Below are 19,224 nucleotides of genomic sequence, written 5' to 3' on the forward strand. Positions count from 1 at the left end.
AGTCAACTCCTATCAACATGCTTTGCATTAGGTTAAAAAAAAAAAGAGATACAGAGACTTCATCACTATTAGTGTACAGTTCATTATGACTCTATCACAAGGCTGACAAGGATAAGGCTACACTAGGAAGTTAATATACTAGACTGTAATTTATAAACTGGGCCACATTGGCAAATGCAGTCTTCTTAAATATGTTATTTTTCTTTTGAAAGTGAAGTCGCTCAGTCATGTCTGACTCTTCGCGACCCCATGGACTGCAGCCCACCAGGCTCCTCTGCCCATGGGATTTTCCAGGCAAGAGTACTGGAGTGGGTTGCCATTGCCTTCTCCACATATTTTTCTTTTACCTACACTAAAAAAAAGAGAGCCAGATACCTACTGTGTCATATAAATGTTCAGTCATATGACCAATTGAGTTGGGAAAAAAGAGAAATACTTTGGAAAGTCATTTTGGCTGATTTCTTAGGTTAGTAAGAACCAAATGGAATCATGAGGTAAACTGAAAGAATTAGTTACTTGTTTCTGGAGTGGCACTGACTAGATATACTGAAAAAATTTGATAGGTAGTTTCAGGGTTAGTATAATGAAAAGGAAAATATGGATCATTACCCTGTTATCTTTTTGAACACAATAAAGCTCTATAATTAAAAAATATATACACAATAAAAATAATTTTACCTCTTTCACTAGCATCATCTACCAAGATGACCTCAGAGAGCAGATAGTGTGGGGACCGATTTATAACACTGTAAACAGTTCTGAGGAGAGTGCTCCAAGCTTCATTATGAAATACAATGACTACACTTGTGTTTGGAAGTTCATCAGGGTAGACCTTTGTCTTGCATCTGGAAAAAAGGAAAGAAGAGGGACAAGCTAATAAGTTCGTTTTCCTTCTGATCATTGTAATAAAAATATCCATTATGACACAAAATTAGACTCAAAAGTCCCTTATTACAGCAACACTTTATGGTTATCTAAAATTATTTTCCCTTTTATATATATTGTGAATATTCACTTGGCACTTTGAAAATTAAATATGAATACTTACAAGTATTATTTGAACTGACTTTTTTTTTTTAATTTTACATTAACTCTAGGGAACAAAAAGGCATGATTTGGATACGAGTCTAAGAAAGCTAAAATAACATTATGAGACTATCAATGGAAGACCAGGTACTAAAGGAATTCACTTAGTAGATAGAATTGTCTTTTTATTTAAAAAAAAGAATTATTGCATAACTCAAAAATTCCTGAGAACATAAATAGACATCTGTTCACAGGGCTTTGAAGCTTGTAAAACTGAGATTACTTTTCTTCTAAAATCTAGTCATGTACATTTTTCATTCTGTTGAAGAATGTCATAATTCATGTCTTCTTTGAGGGAAAGATGTTGGGGTCAAGATACATTTCAAAGATTCTCAAAAAAAAAAACAAAATCAGAGATGACAAAAGGGTATAGGCTTCCAGAACATCTCTTGAAGGTACAGAGGAATCACCTGGGGATTGGGTAACATGCAGTTTCTAGTTTAGTAGATCTAGGGTGCAGTCTGAGAATATACAGGTTTTAAAATGTTTCCAGGTGATTCTGATGCTGTTGATCCCTGGAACACATGGTTAAGTAAAAGGCTGCACCATAATTGTTATTAATTTTAGAACTTGATATTTTGAAAATAAAAAACTTAATTTTGCTGATAAATTAAAAGAAGTCCAGATTTTGCTTTTCAAGCCATCACACTTGTAAGGTACATTTTGATAAGTAATATGCAGATGTTTGGAGAAGGAAATGGCAACCCACTCCAGAGTTCCCACATGGAGAATCCCATGGACAGAGGAGCCTGGTGGTCTACACAGTCCATGGGGTCACAGAGAGTTGGACACGACTTGGTGACTAAACCATCACCATGCAGATGTTCTAGGTGGTCATTTCAATTTTAATGTGCAGGGGTCTCTCAGCCATATCCACCTGTCAACTTTTAGACATTTTTGTCACATATTGTTAAATCATTGTGATTATAGAGTATTTTGCAAAAATGTCACTGGGTATCCAGACAGGAATAGAAATTTATTCACCTTATGTTATTTTTCCTGGTGAAATATGCTGAAGAGCAAGAAAATTAAAATCCTTCCATAAAGTAAAATGAACCAGATATACCCTGCCACCAATAAATGACCTAATGCTTGACACAAAATTAGTATCATTAAAATTAGTCCCCTTCACAGGTGAGTGAAAAAAATCCAATAAAGTGTGGGCATCAAAGGCATGTAATAAAATAAATACCAACTGTATGTCTGCAGAGACCTTAATAATTTTTTAAAACAGTCTAAAATAACACCTCAGTGAAGTGCTCTAATATAGCCAGGAAAGAATGTACATATGTCTAACCATTTTTTCAGCATATATTTATTTGAATAACATTCATTAACCATCCACATTATATAAGACATTGTGAATATAAAAAAAGTTCAAATGTAGGGTAGAAGAGGTAGGTTGATTCATAGTCATCTTTTCCCATTCTGGTAGCAAGATTAAATATTAATATATGTCTCATCGTCATTTGACTTGGGCTTCCAGGAAGTTTATCGTTAAACAAACTTAGAAAGCCGTCTTGGTAAGTCAGAAAGGTCCTCGCCAAGATTCTCCTCATATCTCCATTCTTCTGCCTCACCAAAACACCCCCTCACTTTCAGCATGCTGAACAAAATGAATCGTAAAGATGATATCTTTACGATGTCTTTATCGATGTCATCATCGATAAAGAAGTAAAACTGAAAAAGCAGGCTGAAATCAGTCCAACAGTCAGCAACTACTGGTTTTAACCCAAGTCTATGAAGGCTACTTATTATCATTTGTATATTAATCATTTCTTTTAAATTAAACCTCTTGCATGTTATGCTAAGTGCTAATAAAGAAAAAAGTGAACAAGATATTTATTCAAATAAATCATTTATAAAATAAAAATAAAAGCAGATACTTAGATCCAGCTTCTCAACTTATTTCCATCATGCCTTATTTTTGTGGTTAAAAAAATCCACTCACAAACATTAATTTTATATTCATTATATGTGACAACATTATAATGAACCAATTTACTAATAATGCAGCTAAAATATTTTGCTTACATAGAGAAAATTTTCACTATGTCATTATTTAATGTAGCATAAAATAAAATGTGGTTAATATTTTATTAATTCATCCTCTTTCTCCTATGTAAACAGTTATTTTGCAAAAGAAACTTTGCATAATAAAATAGTCCATAGGATAATTCTTATTATACAAGTTAATCATTTTCTATGTCTGTTTATCCAGTTACTCAAGTATAGTATACAAATATATATGAACAAGAGTTTTTTATTTTTATAATTTTTAACAGATTTATGATATGTTGAACTGGAATTATTGCCTATAATTCTTCAAACCTCTTGTCACCTAGGGTAAAATACATCATTATTTTATACACCACTAGGAAAGAAAAATGTTGTCAAACCATAATAAAATGCTTTGTTATCTTGCATAGGATCTATTCAATACCTAAAGCCTATAGAAAAAGCTCTCAAATTTATTTTGACATAGATTGCTATCAATATTTTAAGCTTGCTTATACATCAGTCACACTAGTTTCTTATTGCTTTGAAACTTCTTTCATCTATTCTAAAGGGATTTCTCTAGTTTTGGGTTGTATTGCTTAACAAATGAGAGACATACATTTAGCATGTATCTCAGTAACAAAATATTAATACAAAACAATTTCAGCTTGCGGGTATCCTCCTTGGTACTATAAAACTGTACTTACAAACTTTTAATGGCAAAGGAAATCTTGACAAAATTCAGATTCTGATTCAGTAGATCTGGTATGGGAATAAGGTTCTGAATTTCTAGTAAGACTCCTGGCAATGTGGACACTGCTAGCCCTGAGTTGACATAATAAGCAGTTGATAATAAGGCTATCAGTCAGCTGTTGATAAGCAAGAGAAACTGTAGTCATTGCTCCAATGCTAAACATTGGCTTCATGTTATAAAATTCAATTTTTGCCACTCTTTCCTTCCTTTCTTTTCATACTGTAACATTTTGTTTCTATAACGAATCACATTGCAATCTTTCTAAAGAAATATTGAATGACAAACTCCACACATAGAATATAAATAGTGCACATAACTTAGTTGAAGCTTGATTATGTGAACAGCATTACCACATTCACACAAGCTTAGGGAACATTGCCTATAAGACAACTGTAACTAACCATCAACTATAAAACTCATCCTAAGTGAGACACATGAAAGGTAAAAAGTGTACACTTAAAACAGGTAAATACAGTAATTTTTCCTTTAGCCATAGAAAAATACTTAAAGTGTTGTTTGATTTTTTTAGTTTTCTTAAAAATGCTTTTAGTATCAAAGCTGGAAGAGTTTTTAACTCAGTGATTTTTCCAGAAAAAAAAATAAAAACAAAGAAAATACAACAAGGAACCTATATAATGGGATTGGGGGAAGGTACTTAAAATAATTCTGTAGTTTTGACTTCTCTAATGATCTTTTAAGTGTATGCTTTTTACCTTTCATGTGTCTTACTCAGGATGAGTTTCATGGTTGATGGTTAGTTACAGTTGTCATGTAGGCAATATTCCTTAAGCTCCTGATGCTGGGAAAGACTGAAGGCAGGAGGAGAAGGGGACGACAGAGGGTGAGACGCTTAGGCATCACTGACTCACTGGACATGAATTTGAGCCAGCTGCTGGAGATAGTGAAAGACAGGGAAGTCTGACGTGCTGCAGTCCATGTGGTTGCAAATAGCTGGATGTGACTGGGCAACTGAATGATGTACTCTGAAATGTGTGGTAGACATTGCTTGATCCACACAGCAGAGTGGGCTTCCCAGGTGGTCCCAGTGGTAAAGAATCTGCCTGCAAATGCAGGAGCCACAGGAAATACCAGTTCAATTCCTGGGTAGGGAAGATCCCCCGCAGGAGGAAATGGCAACCCACTTCAGTATTCTTGCCAGGAGAATTCCCAGGACAGAGGAACCTGGTGTGCTACAGTCCTTGGGATTGCAAAGAGTCAGACACCACTGAGCATGCATGCCACACAGCAGGGTAAAGCTCAGAATCTCCAAAAGGTGGAATTGGAAAGGACTTTCAAAGTTAACTGGACTGAGAAGCCTGGCAGGCTACAGTCCATGGGGTCACAAAGAGTCATACATACCAGAGCAACTAACACTTTCACTTTCACTTTTCCAAGTTGACTAATTCAAATATTTATTTCACAGGATACAAATCTGAAGTCACAGAGCTACTTCAATACCCTGTATAATAAAGTAATAAATAATATTGCTAATAAAATGATTTATGATTTAATAATATTAGTAATGGTAATGATTACTGCTCCATAATATATACTAGATCAAATGTCTTAAATGATATTGTTGGTGTATAAAAATTAGAAAAAAATTTCCATGCATTTAAAAAAATAATTTATATATTTATAAATATATATGTTTATAAAAAGAGAAGTAGATTCCCTAGGATCATTTTATTAAAACTAAGTATAGAAAGTCAGCTATCACTGAAATTATGTACATATGGATCAAATACTCTTAGCAATCTGTCTTTTGAAGACATTATTTTTCTTTTATGTAAACATCTAAATAGAAGTGGAAATTTTGACATAATTGTGAGAGCACAATGTATATGTAATTAAGTTTGAGAGCAAATGTGTCAGACTGCAACAGCAATTTAAATCAATTTGAAAGATATTTGATACCCAATACTCAAATTGAGCTCCTGAAATCTGGTATTCCAACAAGATCATAAGCTTTATCCTAGCAGAATTTCATATTTGCACTATATTTTGACATTCTAAATCTATAATACTTGAAAGAAAATCAAAGTTTATTTCCTTTTAATTCCATAATTATCTGTCACTCTAGATCTTGGCTGCACATCAGAATCATCCCATAAGTATGAAAAAATACCGGTATGTGAGTTTTAGCCAAAGAGATTCTGATTTAGGTGTCTGGGGTGTGGCTGTGGGTAATAAGATTAAAAAGAAATCTCTCCTGGGGATTTGAATGTGCAGCCAAAACTGAGATCAGTTACCCAAATTTATTTAACAGAACCGCTGATATGACATACATATATACATCAACATTTTGCTTACATCAATATTTTAAAATAGGATATATAAGGTTAGTATCTTTTTCTATGTTTATCTGAACTAAAATAAGTCACTATTTGCTTTCACTATAAATACTGGAGTCAGAAAGTCTTTCTACTTCATTTACAATCTCCTCTGTCATCTGGATATATACTAATGCTTATCCAGTTTTCTGTGCATCAGCTGTTGACTTATAAATGTAGGAGAAATAAATGCAACTGCTCTTCTTTGGAGAGAATATGATGATAGAATCACATTTCCTCCATGTGGAACATGGAAATACAGTGAGACAGTGTTCCTATTTACCATCTTTCCCCTTGGCTATGTCCACATTAGGGAAACATAGATTGTTACAATTTGATTTTATCCTTTTCAAAGCTATATTGATGTTTTCAGATAAGCTACGAACACAACACACCATATGAAAGAAAGAAAAATTGACTATAAGATGAGAATGTGAAATCACAAAGGATCCATAATTACACAGTGGTTTAGTTAGACACAATCCATTTAGGACTCCAAACAAAGGCTGTCAACACTGTAGTTTGCATGTATTGCTGAAATGTGGCTCAGTGAGTCAGTGGCTACCTTTAACTGGCTCAAACAAAGAAGATTAATAACAGTAATTTAAAATGAAGACTTACAGTACAAGTCCTCTGTATACTTCTTATTTTTAAGAGCTGTAGGAATTGCATTGAACCTTTCAGAATTATGGGTGGTTTCAATGTTTCCCAATTCCTTAACATTTATATTCACAGAAAGAAATTTCATCATTTTCAATGCATACATGCAACAAAAGCCTGGGCAACAGGAAAGTGATTCTTTTATAACTGAAAGCTTGGAGCCTCAAGTATAATGAAGCGCTTAATTTTGCAAGGTCTTTTATATGTTTCTTTGTATATACATTGTGTTAAACCTTCCAAAAGTTAAGTTCCTATAAGTCATAATTACTTGACTAATTAAAAGAATTTTTTTTTTTTACAAAGTGTTAGTCACTCAATTGTATCTGACTCTTTGTGATCCCGTGGAATGTAGCCATCTAGACTCCTCTGTCCATGGAATTCTCCAGGCAGAATACTGGAGTGGGGAGCCATTCCCTTCTCCAGGGGATCTTTCCAATCTAGGGATCAAACTCAGGTATCCTGCATGGCAGGCAGATTCTTCACCATATTAACCACCAGAGAAGTTGATAAACACTTGCCACAACATCTTTGTTATAAATTCAGGTAGACTTGGGCTCCCCAGGTGGTGCTAGTGGTAAAGAAACTGCCTGCTGATGCAGGAGACAAAAGAGACACGGGTTTGACCCCAGGGTTGGGAAGGTCCCTTGAAGGAGGGCTTTGCAAACCACTTCAGTATTCTTGCCTGGAGAATCCCCTGGACAGAGCTGCCTAGAGGGCTACAGTCCATAGGGTCGAAAAGAATCGGACATGACTGAAGTGACTTAGCACACGGCATGAACAGATCTTGTATTTATCCTTGGCCTATTTGCTGTCATATCCATTCCTTGCTCCGGTTTTCTTTGATGTATTGGGGTGGGCATAACAGGAGGGTTACTGGAGCAGGACTTTTTCCCAGGACTCCTCTGCTTGTTGGTTTCTGTTTGAAACATGCCATGAGGACCCTGGGTGGGGAGTGCTATGCAGGAAAAAGGAGGAACAGGGAGCTTCTTTTTCCCTACTTCCCTAATCCCAGAGAAAATTACTCAGCCCCCTTCTGTAGTCTTGCACTTCATATATGCCTCATTTTCCTCATTATACTCTTTCACAATAAATACAACTAATACAGTAGACTAGGGGTTTTTTTTTTTAAAGAAGAGGTTAATCTTATATGCCTCTGTCTCTTCCAAAGGTGAAAGTGAAAAAGTGAAAAGTCGCTCAGTTGTGTCCGACTCTCTGCGACCCCCTGGACTGTAGCCCACCAGGCTCCTCCATCCATGGAATTTTCTAGGCAAGAGTACTGGAGTGGTTTGCCATTTCCTCCTCCAGGGGAATCTTCCCCACCCGGGGATGGAACCCGGATCTCCCGCATTGCGGGCAGATGCTTTACTTTCTGAGTCACCAGGAAATCCCCTTCAGAAGGTAGTATTCTGCAAGTCACAAAGTATATTTAATAAGATGCTGATGTATGAAAACTTGACGAGGCAGGCTATTGTATTAATCACCAGATCGATTTCCCAATCATAATTCTATACTATTATAATCTGTAGTAGAGGTATAGAAATGTCAAGTTTTCTACATCTTTTTTATATTTTCAGTTGGTTTTGGTTTTCAAGCTTGTAGAGCCAGGACAAATAAATGAATTAGGGTTAGGGAAGGGAAAGAATGTAAGAAAATTGGTCTACAAGTCATTCTATTATAACACATTCCTCTTGAACATAAGTGGCATCGTTCTATTTTGATATATTTGAGAAGGCTCTGTGTCTGGAAATTCTATGTTTACATCCTCATTTTGCCATTCAGGATCTGTGAGCAAACTTGAAGTTTCAGTTTTGTCATCACCTAAATTGGAGTAAAACTGCTTGCTATATCTATATTCTGGGGGTTTTGAGGAAATGAATGAAATCGTTAAGGAATTTTATGAATGTAATTTTTATTATATTCTTATATTATAGAGTGCTATATATAAGATGGGCTTCCCTGGTGGCTCAGATGGTAAAAAATCTGCCTGCAGTGCAAGAGACCCAGGTTTGATCCCTGGGTCAGGAAGACCCAGGGAGAATGTAATGGCAACCCACTCCAGTATTCTTGCCTGGAGAACTCCAAGGATAGAGGAGCCTGGCAGGCTACACTCCATGGAATCACAAAGAATTGGATATGACTGAGTGACTAACACACACATATATGAGATATTATAAGTAAGGTCTTATAATTACTTGGCTCAGCCTTACTGCTGATAGGATTCTGATCATAGCCATGTTAACTCGTCTTTTATTCTTAGTTTCTGTGCCAAGCATCTGTTTTATTCTTTACTTTCAATGCAGTTTCAATAGGTTTGGTGCCTAGACCATCCTGGCTTGAAAACTGCTTTACTTCTTTGTCCAGTGTAGCTGTGTGGAGTAAAGGTCCTGCCCCTTTCCCTTTTAATTCTTTAAAGTCATTTATTGTTATAATCTGAAATTTCTGTGGCTGGCTGTGGCTGTCTGCTATTAAATCATCCTGCTTCCTTACCTTAATCTCTGCTTACTATTTTCTGATAAAAGATCTCTAAAGGTGAATTTCTGCTGAGATCTCTGCTTGTTGCCTGCTCTTCAATATCCATGAGTTAAGTCTGTTAACTTGTGTTCCCTCCTATTACTAAAGCTGGAATAGCTCCCTACTACTTACTTCATATTGTCACCCTGCTTATTTAACTTATATGCAGAGTACATCATGAGAAACGCTCCGCTGGAAGAAGCACAAGCTGGAATCAAGATTGCCCGGAGAAATATCAATAACCTCAGATATGCAGATGACACCACCCTTATGGCAGAAAGTGAAGAGGAACTAAAAAGCCTCTTGATGAAAGTGAAAGAGGAGAGTGAAAAAGTTGGCTTAAAGCTCAACATTCAGAAAACTAAGATCATGGCATCTAGTCCCATCACTTCACGGCAAATAGATGGGGAAACAGTGGAAATGGTATCAGACTTTATTTTTCTGGGCTCCAAAATCACTGCAGATGGTGATTGCAGCCATGAAATTAAAAGACGCTTACTCCTTGGAAGGAACGTTATGACCAACCTAGATAGCATATTAAAAAGCAAAGACATTACTTTGCCAACAAAGGTCTGTCTAGTCAAGGCTCTGGTTTTTCCAGTGGTCATGTATGGATGTGAGAGTTGGGCTGTAAAGAAAGCTGAGTGCCGAAATTTGATGCTTTTGAACTGTGGTGTTGGAGAAGACTCTTGAGAGTCCCTTGGACTGCAAGAAGATCCCACCAGTCCATCCTAAAGGAGATCAGTCCTGGGTGTTCATTGGAGGGACTGATGCTGAAACTGAAACTCCAATACTTTGGCCGCCTCATGTGAAGATCTGACTCACTGGAAAAGACACTGATGCTGGGAGGGATTGGGGGCAGGAGGAGAAGGGGACAACAGAGGATGAGATGGCTGGATGGCATCACCGACTCGATAGACATGAGTTTGAGTAAGCTCCGGGAGTTGGTGATGGACAGGGAGGCCTGGTGTGCTGCGATTCATGGGGTCGCAAAGAGTCGGACACGACTGAGCGACTGAACTGAATTGAACTGACTTACTTCACCCTATAGAGAATCTGATTATCAAAACTTGTATTCCTCATCTAGGGTTAGGCCATCTCCTCCTGTAGTCAAACCCTGATTTAAAAAAAAAAAAATAGGAAAAGAAAAAGCATCATGATAAGAAAAAAGTGCTAAACAGCAAATATTTATTGAACACTTAATTACATAGCAGACATTGTACCACATGTTTTCTATGGATCATCTCATTTGACCTTGACAACGAAGTGAAATCTGCAATGACACAGGTTAAATATCAGAACTAAGAGAAGGCTATGAACTTATAAATGGTTTCATTCTTCAAAAAAATTCCAGAAAATAAATGTATTCACACAATTAATTGGTCAGAAAGTTCCCTTATTAAGGAGACTAGGTTGTTTGGTTGTCTTCTCAGAACAATATATATCATAACATAGAAAGACTGCTTGCTTATCCATTGACCTCAAAACTTTCCCCTCAATATACCCACCAGTATTAAACGACTACATCACATGCTGATGTCAACTACAAATTGGCACTTACCAAGAGCATTGCCAATGACTGCACAACAATGACATTTGCCATCTGCCTCTACAGAGATTGAACCCCCTGCTGTTACAGCTATTGAACTTCAACAGCCCCTGAGGGAGTTCAGGGTGGAGTGAGGCACTCTGTGCTCCAGGGAATCTGATGGGACAGGTCTTTAGATAGTTGGGTGTTCTTAGGATCAGATTTTATGATCTCAATCCTTGCATCTCCTCATATCTAGAGAAGCACTTCATGGTGACATCAGATCCTCACACTAACAAAAAACCATTTGCAAAATACGTGCTTAATGGTATTGAACTCCCCCTTCACTAAAACTTTATATATTGACCTTCCCTTCTCAGAGTTGTCTGAGATGCTGTCTCCCAGACTGCAGTTCTCATTTTGCCCCAAATAAAAATTAACTCTCAGCTTGTGCATCTTTTTAGTCGACACTAACCAGTCTCAATAAGATTCCAGCATTAAAAGACCTGTCTTAAGCCACTTAAGCCCAGACTCCCAATCTCTATAAATATCTATCTTTGCTTCCCTTTCCTAGACTTCTAGAACTGTCTGTTAAGGTGGTGGTTATTCTGGTGATCTTCTATGGGCTCTTCATAATACTCATAAAAATAATTAAGAATTGTATGTTACATAATAATCATATGATATATAATAATCATATAATTATTTATAAAATAATTATAACTTTAATCCTTATAAGATTCCAAATTACTCCCATTTGATAATGACAATCTGAACATCAGTTAAATAACCTGCTTCTAAGGGACAGACATGGGTTTCAAACCCTGGAAATCTGACATTAAGTTGTATAAGTTAAGTTACATTAAGTTAGAAAGAGAAAAACAAATATCATGTATTAATGCATATACATGGATCCTAGAAAAATGGTACTGATGAACCTATTTTCAGGGCAGGAATAGAAGTGCAGACATAGAGAACAGAATAATGGACAAAGAAGGAAGAAGATGCAGGGAAGAAGATAGGGGAAGAATTCAGGGAGTAGTATTGCTATATGTACACACTACTGCTCTGGGTCTCTTGAGCATGGAGGCCTTTTTGTTCACCATCTCATAGGCAAGACTTCAGTCTCCATGACGTTCAGTGACTTCCAAAGAGCAGAACAGTTACTAATCAAAGGAGGAGCAACTACAAAACCACCTGAGGCTAGATTAAGTGGATCAGAGAGGCTCATCAAGATTAGAAGACCTGACTGCTAAGACCCTGCACAGAACCCCAGTTTGGAAAATTTCCAGAAGAAAAAAAACCTTGCAAGAATCTTACTCCCTTGAACCTTATCACATATCCCTGCCTGACTATATAACCTCACCAAGGAGGGGACACAGTTCCTGAGGCACAAGCATACTGTGCCTTCACCTAGCAAAGTAATAAAGCCACTCTTTCGTTCTCCTCCATGACTCTATTTCCATATTTCTGTTTGGCACAGACGCACATAGAGCCAAGATTTTGGCAACACGATTGTCGGCTACATGTTAGCAAGGTAATGCTCAAAATCCTTCAAGCTAGGCTTCACAGTACCTGAACTGAGAAATTCCTTATCTACAATCTGGATTTAGAAAAGTTAGAGGAACCAAATTGCCATTGATCCACTGGATCATAGAAAAAGCAAGAGAATTCCAGAAAAACATCTGCTTCACTGACTATGCTAAAGCCTTTGATTGTATAGATCACGACAAACTGTGGAAAATTCTTCAAGAGATGGGAATACCAGACCACCTGACCTACCTCCTGAGAAACGTGTATGGAGGTCAAGAAGTAACAGTGAGAACAGGACATGGAAAAATGGACTGCTTCCAAATTAGGAAAGGAGTACATCAAGGCTGTATATTGTCACCTTGCTTACTTAACTTCTATGCAGAGTACATCATGAGAAATGCTAGGCTGGATCAAGCACAAGCTGGAATCAAGATTGCCGGGATTTATATCAATAACCTCAGATATGCAGATAACACCACCCTTATGGCAGAAAATGAAGAGGAACTAAAGAGCTTCTTGATGAAAGTGAAAGAGGAGAGTGAAAAAGCTGGCTTAAAACTCAAGGTTAAAAAAACTAAGATCATGGCATCTGGTCCCATCACTTCATGGCAAATAGGTGTGGAAACAATGGTAACAGTGACAGACTATTTTCTTAGGCTCCAAAATCACTACATATGGTGACTGCAGCCATGAAATGAAAAGATGCCTGCTCCTTGGAAGAAAAGCTATGACAAACCTAGAAAGCATATTAAAAAACAGAGACATCACTTTACTGACAATGGTCTGTATAATCAATGTTATGGTTTTTCCAGTAGTCATGTATGGATGTGAGAGATGGACCATAAACAAGGCTGAGTGCCAAAGACTTGATGCTTTTGAACTGTGGAGAAGACTCCTGAGGGCCCCTTGGACTACAAGAAGATCAAACCAGTCAATTCTAAAGGAAATCAATCCTGAATATTCTTTGGAGAGACTGATGCTGAAGCTAAAGTTCCAATACTTTGGCCACCTGATGCAAAGAGTTGACTCATTTGAAAAGACACTGATGCTGGGAAAGATTGAAGGCAGAAGGAGATGGGGATGACAGAGGACAAGATGGGTGGATGGCATCACTGACTCAATGGTTATGAGTTTGAGCAAGCTTCGGGAGATGGTGAATGACAGGGAAGCCTGGCATGCTGCAGTCCCCGGGGTCATAAAGAGTTGGACATGACTGAGCAACTGAATGACAACTCTCAACTAAAAAGATGCACAACCTGAGAGTTGCAAGGTAAGTTTGATTGGGGGCAAAAGGAGGACTGCAGCCTGGGGACAGCACCTCAGATAGCTCTGAGAGGCTGCTCCATAGGGGTAGTGGAGGAAGGTCAATATGTAAGATATTGTGAAGGAGGAGTTCAGTGCAATCAAACACTTATTTTACAAAAGGTTTTCTGCTCCTCATGAGGAGCTGATGGCACCATGAAGGGAATTAATGCTTTTTTAGATATGAGGAGATACAAGGATTGGGATCATGAAATCAGGTACTGAAAATACCTAACTATCTAAAGACCTGTTTCAATAGTTTCCCTGGAACACCTACTGCCTCACTTTCCATTCTGAATTCCCCTTGCTACTGCTACTGCTAAGTCACTTCAGTCATGTCTGAATCTGTGCGACCCCATCCCTGGGATTCTCAAGGCAAGAACACTGGAGTGAGTTAAATTCACTTTAAGGAGTGTCAAAAGCCAGTAACTGCAGCAGCATCAGTTCAGTTCAGTCACTCAGTCATGTCCAACTATTTGCGACCCCATGAATCGCAGCATGCCAGGCCTCCCTGTCCATTACCAACTCCTGGAGTTTACTCAAACTCATATCCGTTGAGTCAGTGATGCCATCCAGTCATCTCATCCTCTGTCATCCCCTTCTCCTCCTGCCCCCAATCCCTCCCAGCATCAGGGTCTTTTCCAATGAGTCAACTCTTTGCATCAGGTGGCCAAAGTATTGGAGTTTCAGCTTCAGCATCAGTCCTTCCAATGAACACCCAGGACTGATCTCCTTTAGGATGGACTGGTTGGATCTCCTTGCAGTCCAAGGGGACTCTCAAGAGTCTTCTCCAGCAGCAGCAAATGCCTTTGTTGTTGTTACTTTGTTCAGTCCTTAAGTCCTGTCTGACTCTTTGCAGCCCCATGGACTACAGCAAGAGAATTCCAAAAAACTATCTATTCCTGCTTAATTGACTACACTAAAGCCTTGACTGTGTGGATCACAATAAACTGGAAACTTTTTAAAGAGATGGGAATACCAGACCACATTACCCATCTCCTGAGAAATCTGTATGCAGAACAAATCTGTATGCTGTATGCTGTAAGAGGCAGCAGTTAGAACCAGAACAGACTGGTTCAAAACTGGAAAAGGAATACCTCAAGGCTGTATAAGGTCATCCCGCTTACTTAACATATATTCAGAGTGCATGTGCGGAGAAGGCAATAGCAACCCACTCCAGGACTCTTGCCTGGAGAATCCCATGGACGGAGGAGCCTGGTAGGCTGCAGTCCACGGGGTCGCGAAGAGTTGGACATGACTGAGCGACTTCACTTTCACTTTTCACTTTCATGCATTGGAGAAGGCAATGGCAACCCACTCCAGTGTTCTTGCCTTGAGAATCCCAGGGATGGGGTCGCACAGAGTCAGACACGACTGAAGAGACTTAGCAGCAGCAGCAGCGTGCATGTGTGCATGCTAAGTTGTTTCAGTCATGTCCTATTCCTTGTGACCCTATGGACCATCACCTGCCAAGCTTCTCTGTTCATGGGCTTCTTCAGGCAAGAATTCTGGAGTCAGTTGCAGGCCCTCTGCCAGGGGATATGGAGAGTTAAATACAAGATTGTAAAGAGATTATATTCCCAAAAAATCTGCTATTGTACCTCTTTCTTGATAAGATATGGCCCTTTCTCATTTAGGGAAGAAACTGCCTTCAGTTAGGTAGAGTTCTTAGATAAGGCACTTGTGGAAGCAGAAAAGGAGCCTGAAGGTGTACCTTCCAAGAAAACAAAGGAACACAGTAACTGCTTTGAATGAGATAAGGGAAAACTTTACTTTGCTCCAGGAAGGCGGGCACTTGAAGTGGGAAAGATTAAATTAGAGAGTAAACAGGAACTGGGGAGAGGAAATGAGCAAGTAAAATGATGAGAGGCTAAAGTGACCCGTGGACTTTCCTCAGGATGTGATAACTGCAAGAGATTTTAAAGATGAGTTATGTCTTAAGTGGAGAAGGAAATGGCAGCCCACTCCAGTATTCTTGCCTGGAAAATCCCATGGACGGCGGAGCCTGGTAGGCTACCGTCCATGGGGTCACAAAGAGTTGGACACGACTGAGCGACGTCACTTTCACTTTATGTCTTAAGTAGGGCTTCCCTAGTGACTCAGGTGGTAAAGAATCCACCTGCAACGCAGGAGACCTGAGCTTGATCCTTGGGTCAGGAAGATCCTCCGGAGAAGGAAACAGCTACCCACTCCAGTATTCTTGACTGGAAAATCCCATGGACAGAGGAGCCTGGTGGGTTACAGTCCATGGGGTTGCAAAGAATTGTACTCGACTGAGCAATTAACACTATGTCTACATTTGACTACAATTTTATAATGCAACCCCACTTCCCCCTCTATCATCCATTAAATCTGTCCTATGCATAAATGCACTACATTGGTGATTACATAAGTTTGTCTCTCATTTAAGAAAGAAGCCAGGTATAGTATCGGGATTGGATTGTGAGAAAGAGAAAGCAGTCACAAAGGAGTAAGTCCCCCAGGGAACTGAATCAATCTTGGAAAGACTGTCCTTTAGGGTTGAAGCTAACTTATCTTGACTTTAACAGATTGGGTACACTAAGTTGACATCTGGTTTATGTTAAAAAATAAAACTTATTTTAGATTTATTTCTACCAAATAAGTGGCAACCATATACTCCTACTGGTGTTACTTTAATGTTAATAGTTGCTACACAATATCTTTTTTTCCAGTACATAAAAATAAGTATTGTACAAGAAAGTTTTATATTCTTTGTATTGTGTAGAACTCTCTTTAATTTTGGAAATGAACTATAATTCAACTCTGTATCTAAAAGCAAAAGAATATCATTCAAGTAGTTCTTATGGCCTTTGTTGTTTTGGAACATGAATTTAGAAGCTTGTTCTCTTTCTGTGACCTCTGAATATAATTCTTTCATGTTACTGAAAGTACTTAACAATGAGTTGTCTAAAATGTGTTTCTCAAATGTGGTAACTATAATCAAAGTGTCTTTGCAACAAAATCACTCAGTGTTGTCTTTTATAAGCTTAAACTGTCACATTTGCTAGTAAAAATAACACTGATTTCAATGTGCATGGAATCTGAAACACGTTTTACTTCCACCCTCATTTATGGCCTCATTCAAGTCAACTGACCACTCTGAGCCTTATGGTTTTCACTTCTCTGAGATAATAAAACCACCACACAGGTTGGCAGGCAGGGACTCTGATTCTGACATTATGATGATGATGTTGACATCATGAGTTATCAATCCTGATGAGTCCTCCTTCAGCATCTTTCTTATTCTTTGCTGCTACTATGTCTACATAGATGATCATCACCCCTTCTCTAAGTTATTGCATGGAATCAATACAGTGCATTTAGGAGACATTTTGGCTCTCAAAGTATATCCCTCTCATAGCAGACCAGAATGCAAATCTAAGCATTTATTTATTCAAATATTTTGATGGCTCTTAATTGTCTAATGTTAAATTCTATAAAAGCTCTTCCTGGCTTAGTGTCACATATATTACCTTCTCTTCTCACCATGGCCTTTAACTCCTCAGCAATATTGAACATCTTAAAGTTCCTTCAAGAAACATAGCTCTCTCATGCCTTCATCTTTTTGAGTCTCTAGAATTCCTTGTATTTGGACTGCTGTCTTCGCTGAAGTGCTCACACACATTATTCACCATAGGGCTCAAGTCACACTTCCTCATTGAAACCGTATTTCCTCCCAGGACATCCAACTGCTCACTCACCTAAACTCCCAGAACATTTTATACATTTATCCCCCTTTCCTCCTATAAAAAATTTTTTTCATAGCAAGAATGGAGTCATTCTGAAGTGTGTGGAAAGCTCTCTATGGTACTGTAGCTACTGTTTCAAGAAAAGGTTTGAAATGTTCCCAGAAAAGATTCCTTTCTTCTCAGTATTCTTCTGATGAGGCTTTCTAGCTAAATAATTCTCTGAATCTAAAATAATCACTTGCTTATCAAATACACACACAGAGACACATATTATAAACCATTCTTGAGGAAGGATAGAGTAATAGATAATAAAAGAAAGTTCAATTGGTGAAGTAGGGCTCTATACACAGAATGAATCATGATGGATGTTGTTTCAGGCAACTCTGTGTCAAGAGGTGAAGTGCTGGCAAGGGGAGAAAGCATTGACATGGGGCGCCTAGCAACAAGCAGAAGACAGATACTAACAGAAAACTGGTAATATTTATGGGACCTAGCATCAAGGAACAAGGATCAAAACTAGGGAATGAATTCAGATTTGGAAGAACTCAATATCTGAAAGCTTAGAGAAAGAAAAGAACTCACTCATAAAAAAAAAAATAGTTTTCTGCTTTATTGGGCCAAACACATTAACACACAAGTACAGGAAATGTGCTCAGTTTATGGATTAGAGGATAATATATGAACTAGATCTTTGGATCAAAGTGGTAATTGAGAGTGATACACACGGTCAGGCAAAATGTGAAACAGATTTTTCAACTAGAATTACGGCCACAACTAGTTTATGCTTTGCGTGGTTAGAAAAATGTGTGAGTTCTAGACAGTGGAATCGTGCCACCACAGACTCAAAAGCAAATTAGGCTTTTGTGCCCAGAAAGAGGCCCTCTTTCTTCCAGTGAGACATAGCCCTCACCAAGGTGCACAACATCGTTAGAAGATTGCATCACTCACTCCTTCAGGTAGATGACTGTGCAGTGCATACTATGGACCACCCGACACGGGTGCCCTAAGCCTTGACATATTTTACATATCCTCATTTACAGAGATGATTAGTTCTATTTTCAGAAGCACAGTTGTATCTTTAACAGTGGGGATAGAATGAATAGTGGGGCAGAAAATCAGACAGGTTATTGCACTTTATTTGAATGGGGTCAATGTGGAAAACCTATCTATATGGAGTAAAGTATGTGGCTTTGTGAGAATTCATTTTTTTCACTTTGGCTTAGACAGTGTTTTCATTTATTTCTAGCTTTCTTTACTATCAGGCACTTTATATCTATATATCCATCTATATTTACTTATAAAATGCATGTTATACTCAATAATACTCCATGAAATTAAATATCAGAGATTTCTAACACTAAAGAAATGCTTCAAGAAACAATTATAAGTTGTTCCCTTATCACAGAATTTAAACACCATGTTATATATTTTTACAAAAATATTTTAAATCCATGAATGAGAACAAAATTAAGATCAAAGTCTCATGTGTGAAACAAGTGAAGAAACCAAACAGAAACCAAGCTTCATTATCTACTAAGATAAAACTTAAAAATATCAAATAGCAATGGCAAGGCTTAATCATTGCAAAATTAAGTATCAATTAAAAGACGACACACATCATCAATTTCTTTTATATTTCTCCCACCCATTTTTAAATAAGAAACACTTCCTTTTCTCTCTATATTATTTCTCATTAAGTACAGCCATTTCTATCAATGGCAACAATATGCACATCATTTTGGGAGAAGAGAGTTTTGTCTGATTTTTCCACATCTTTAGACTCAGGTTACCATTTGGGGGCAAGAGTAC

At 37.9% G+C, this 19,224-nt stretch overlaps 1 protein-coding gene across 1 annotated transcript in view; it reads right to left on the reverse strand.

Moving 5' to 3' along the window:
- The window catches only part of GALNT13 (polypeptide N-acetylgalactosaminyltransferase 13), a 557,108-nt gene that overhangs the window by 214,076 nt on the left and 323,808 nt on the right, over positions 1-19,224 (reverse strand). Inside the window, exon 4 of the mRNA XM_061135076.1 lies at positions 679-845. Within this exon, the coding sequence (XP_060991059.1) occupies positions 679-845 (167 nt within the window). The remainder of the gene's footprint in view (positions 1-678; positions 846-19,224) is intronic.

The sequence above is a fragment of the Dama dama genome, chromosome 33 (assembly GCF_033118175.1).
Source record: "Dama dama isolate Ldn47 chromosome 33, ASM3311817v1, whole genome shotgun sequence".
In the NCBI taxonomy this organism is placed as follows: domain Eukaryota; kingdom Metazoa; phylum Chordata; class Mammalia; order Artiodactyla; family Cervidae; genus Dama; species Dama dama.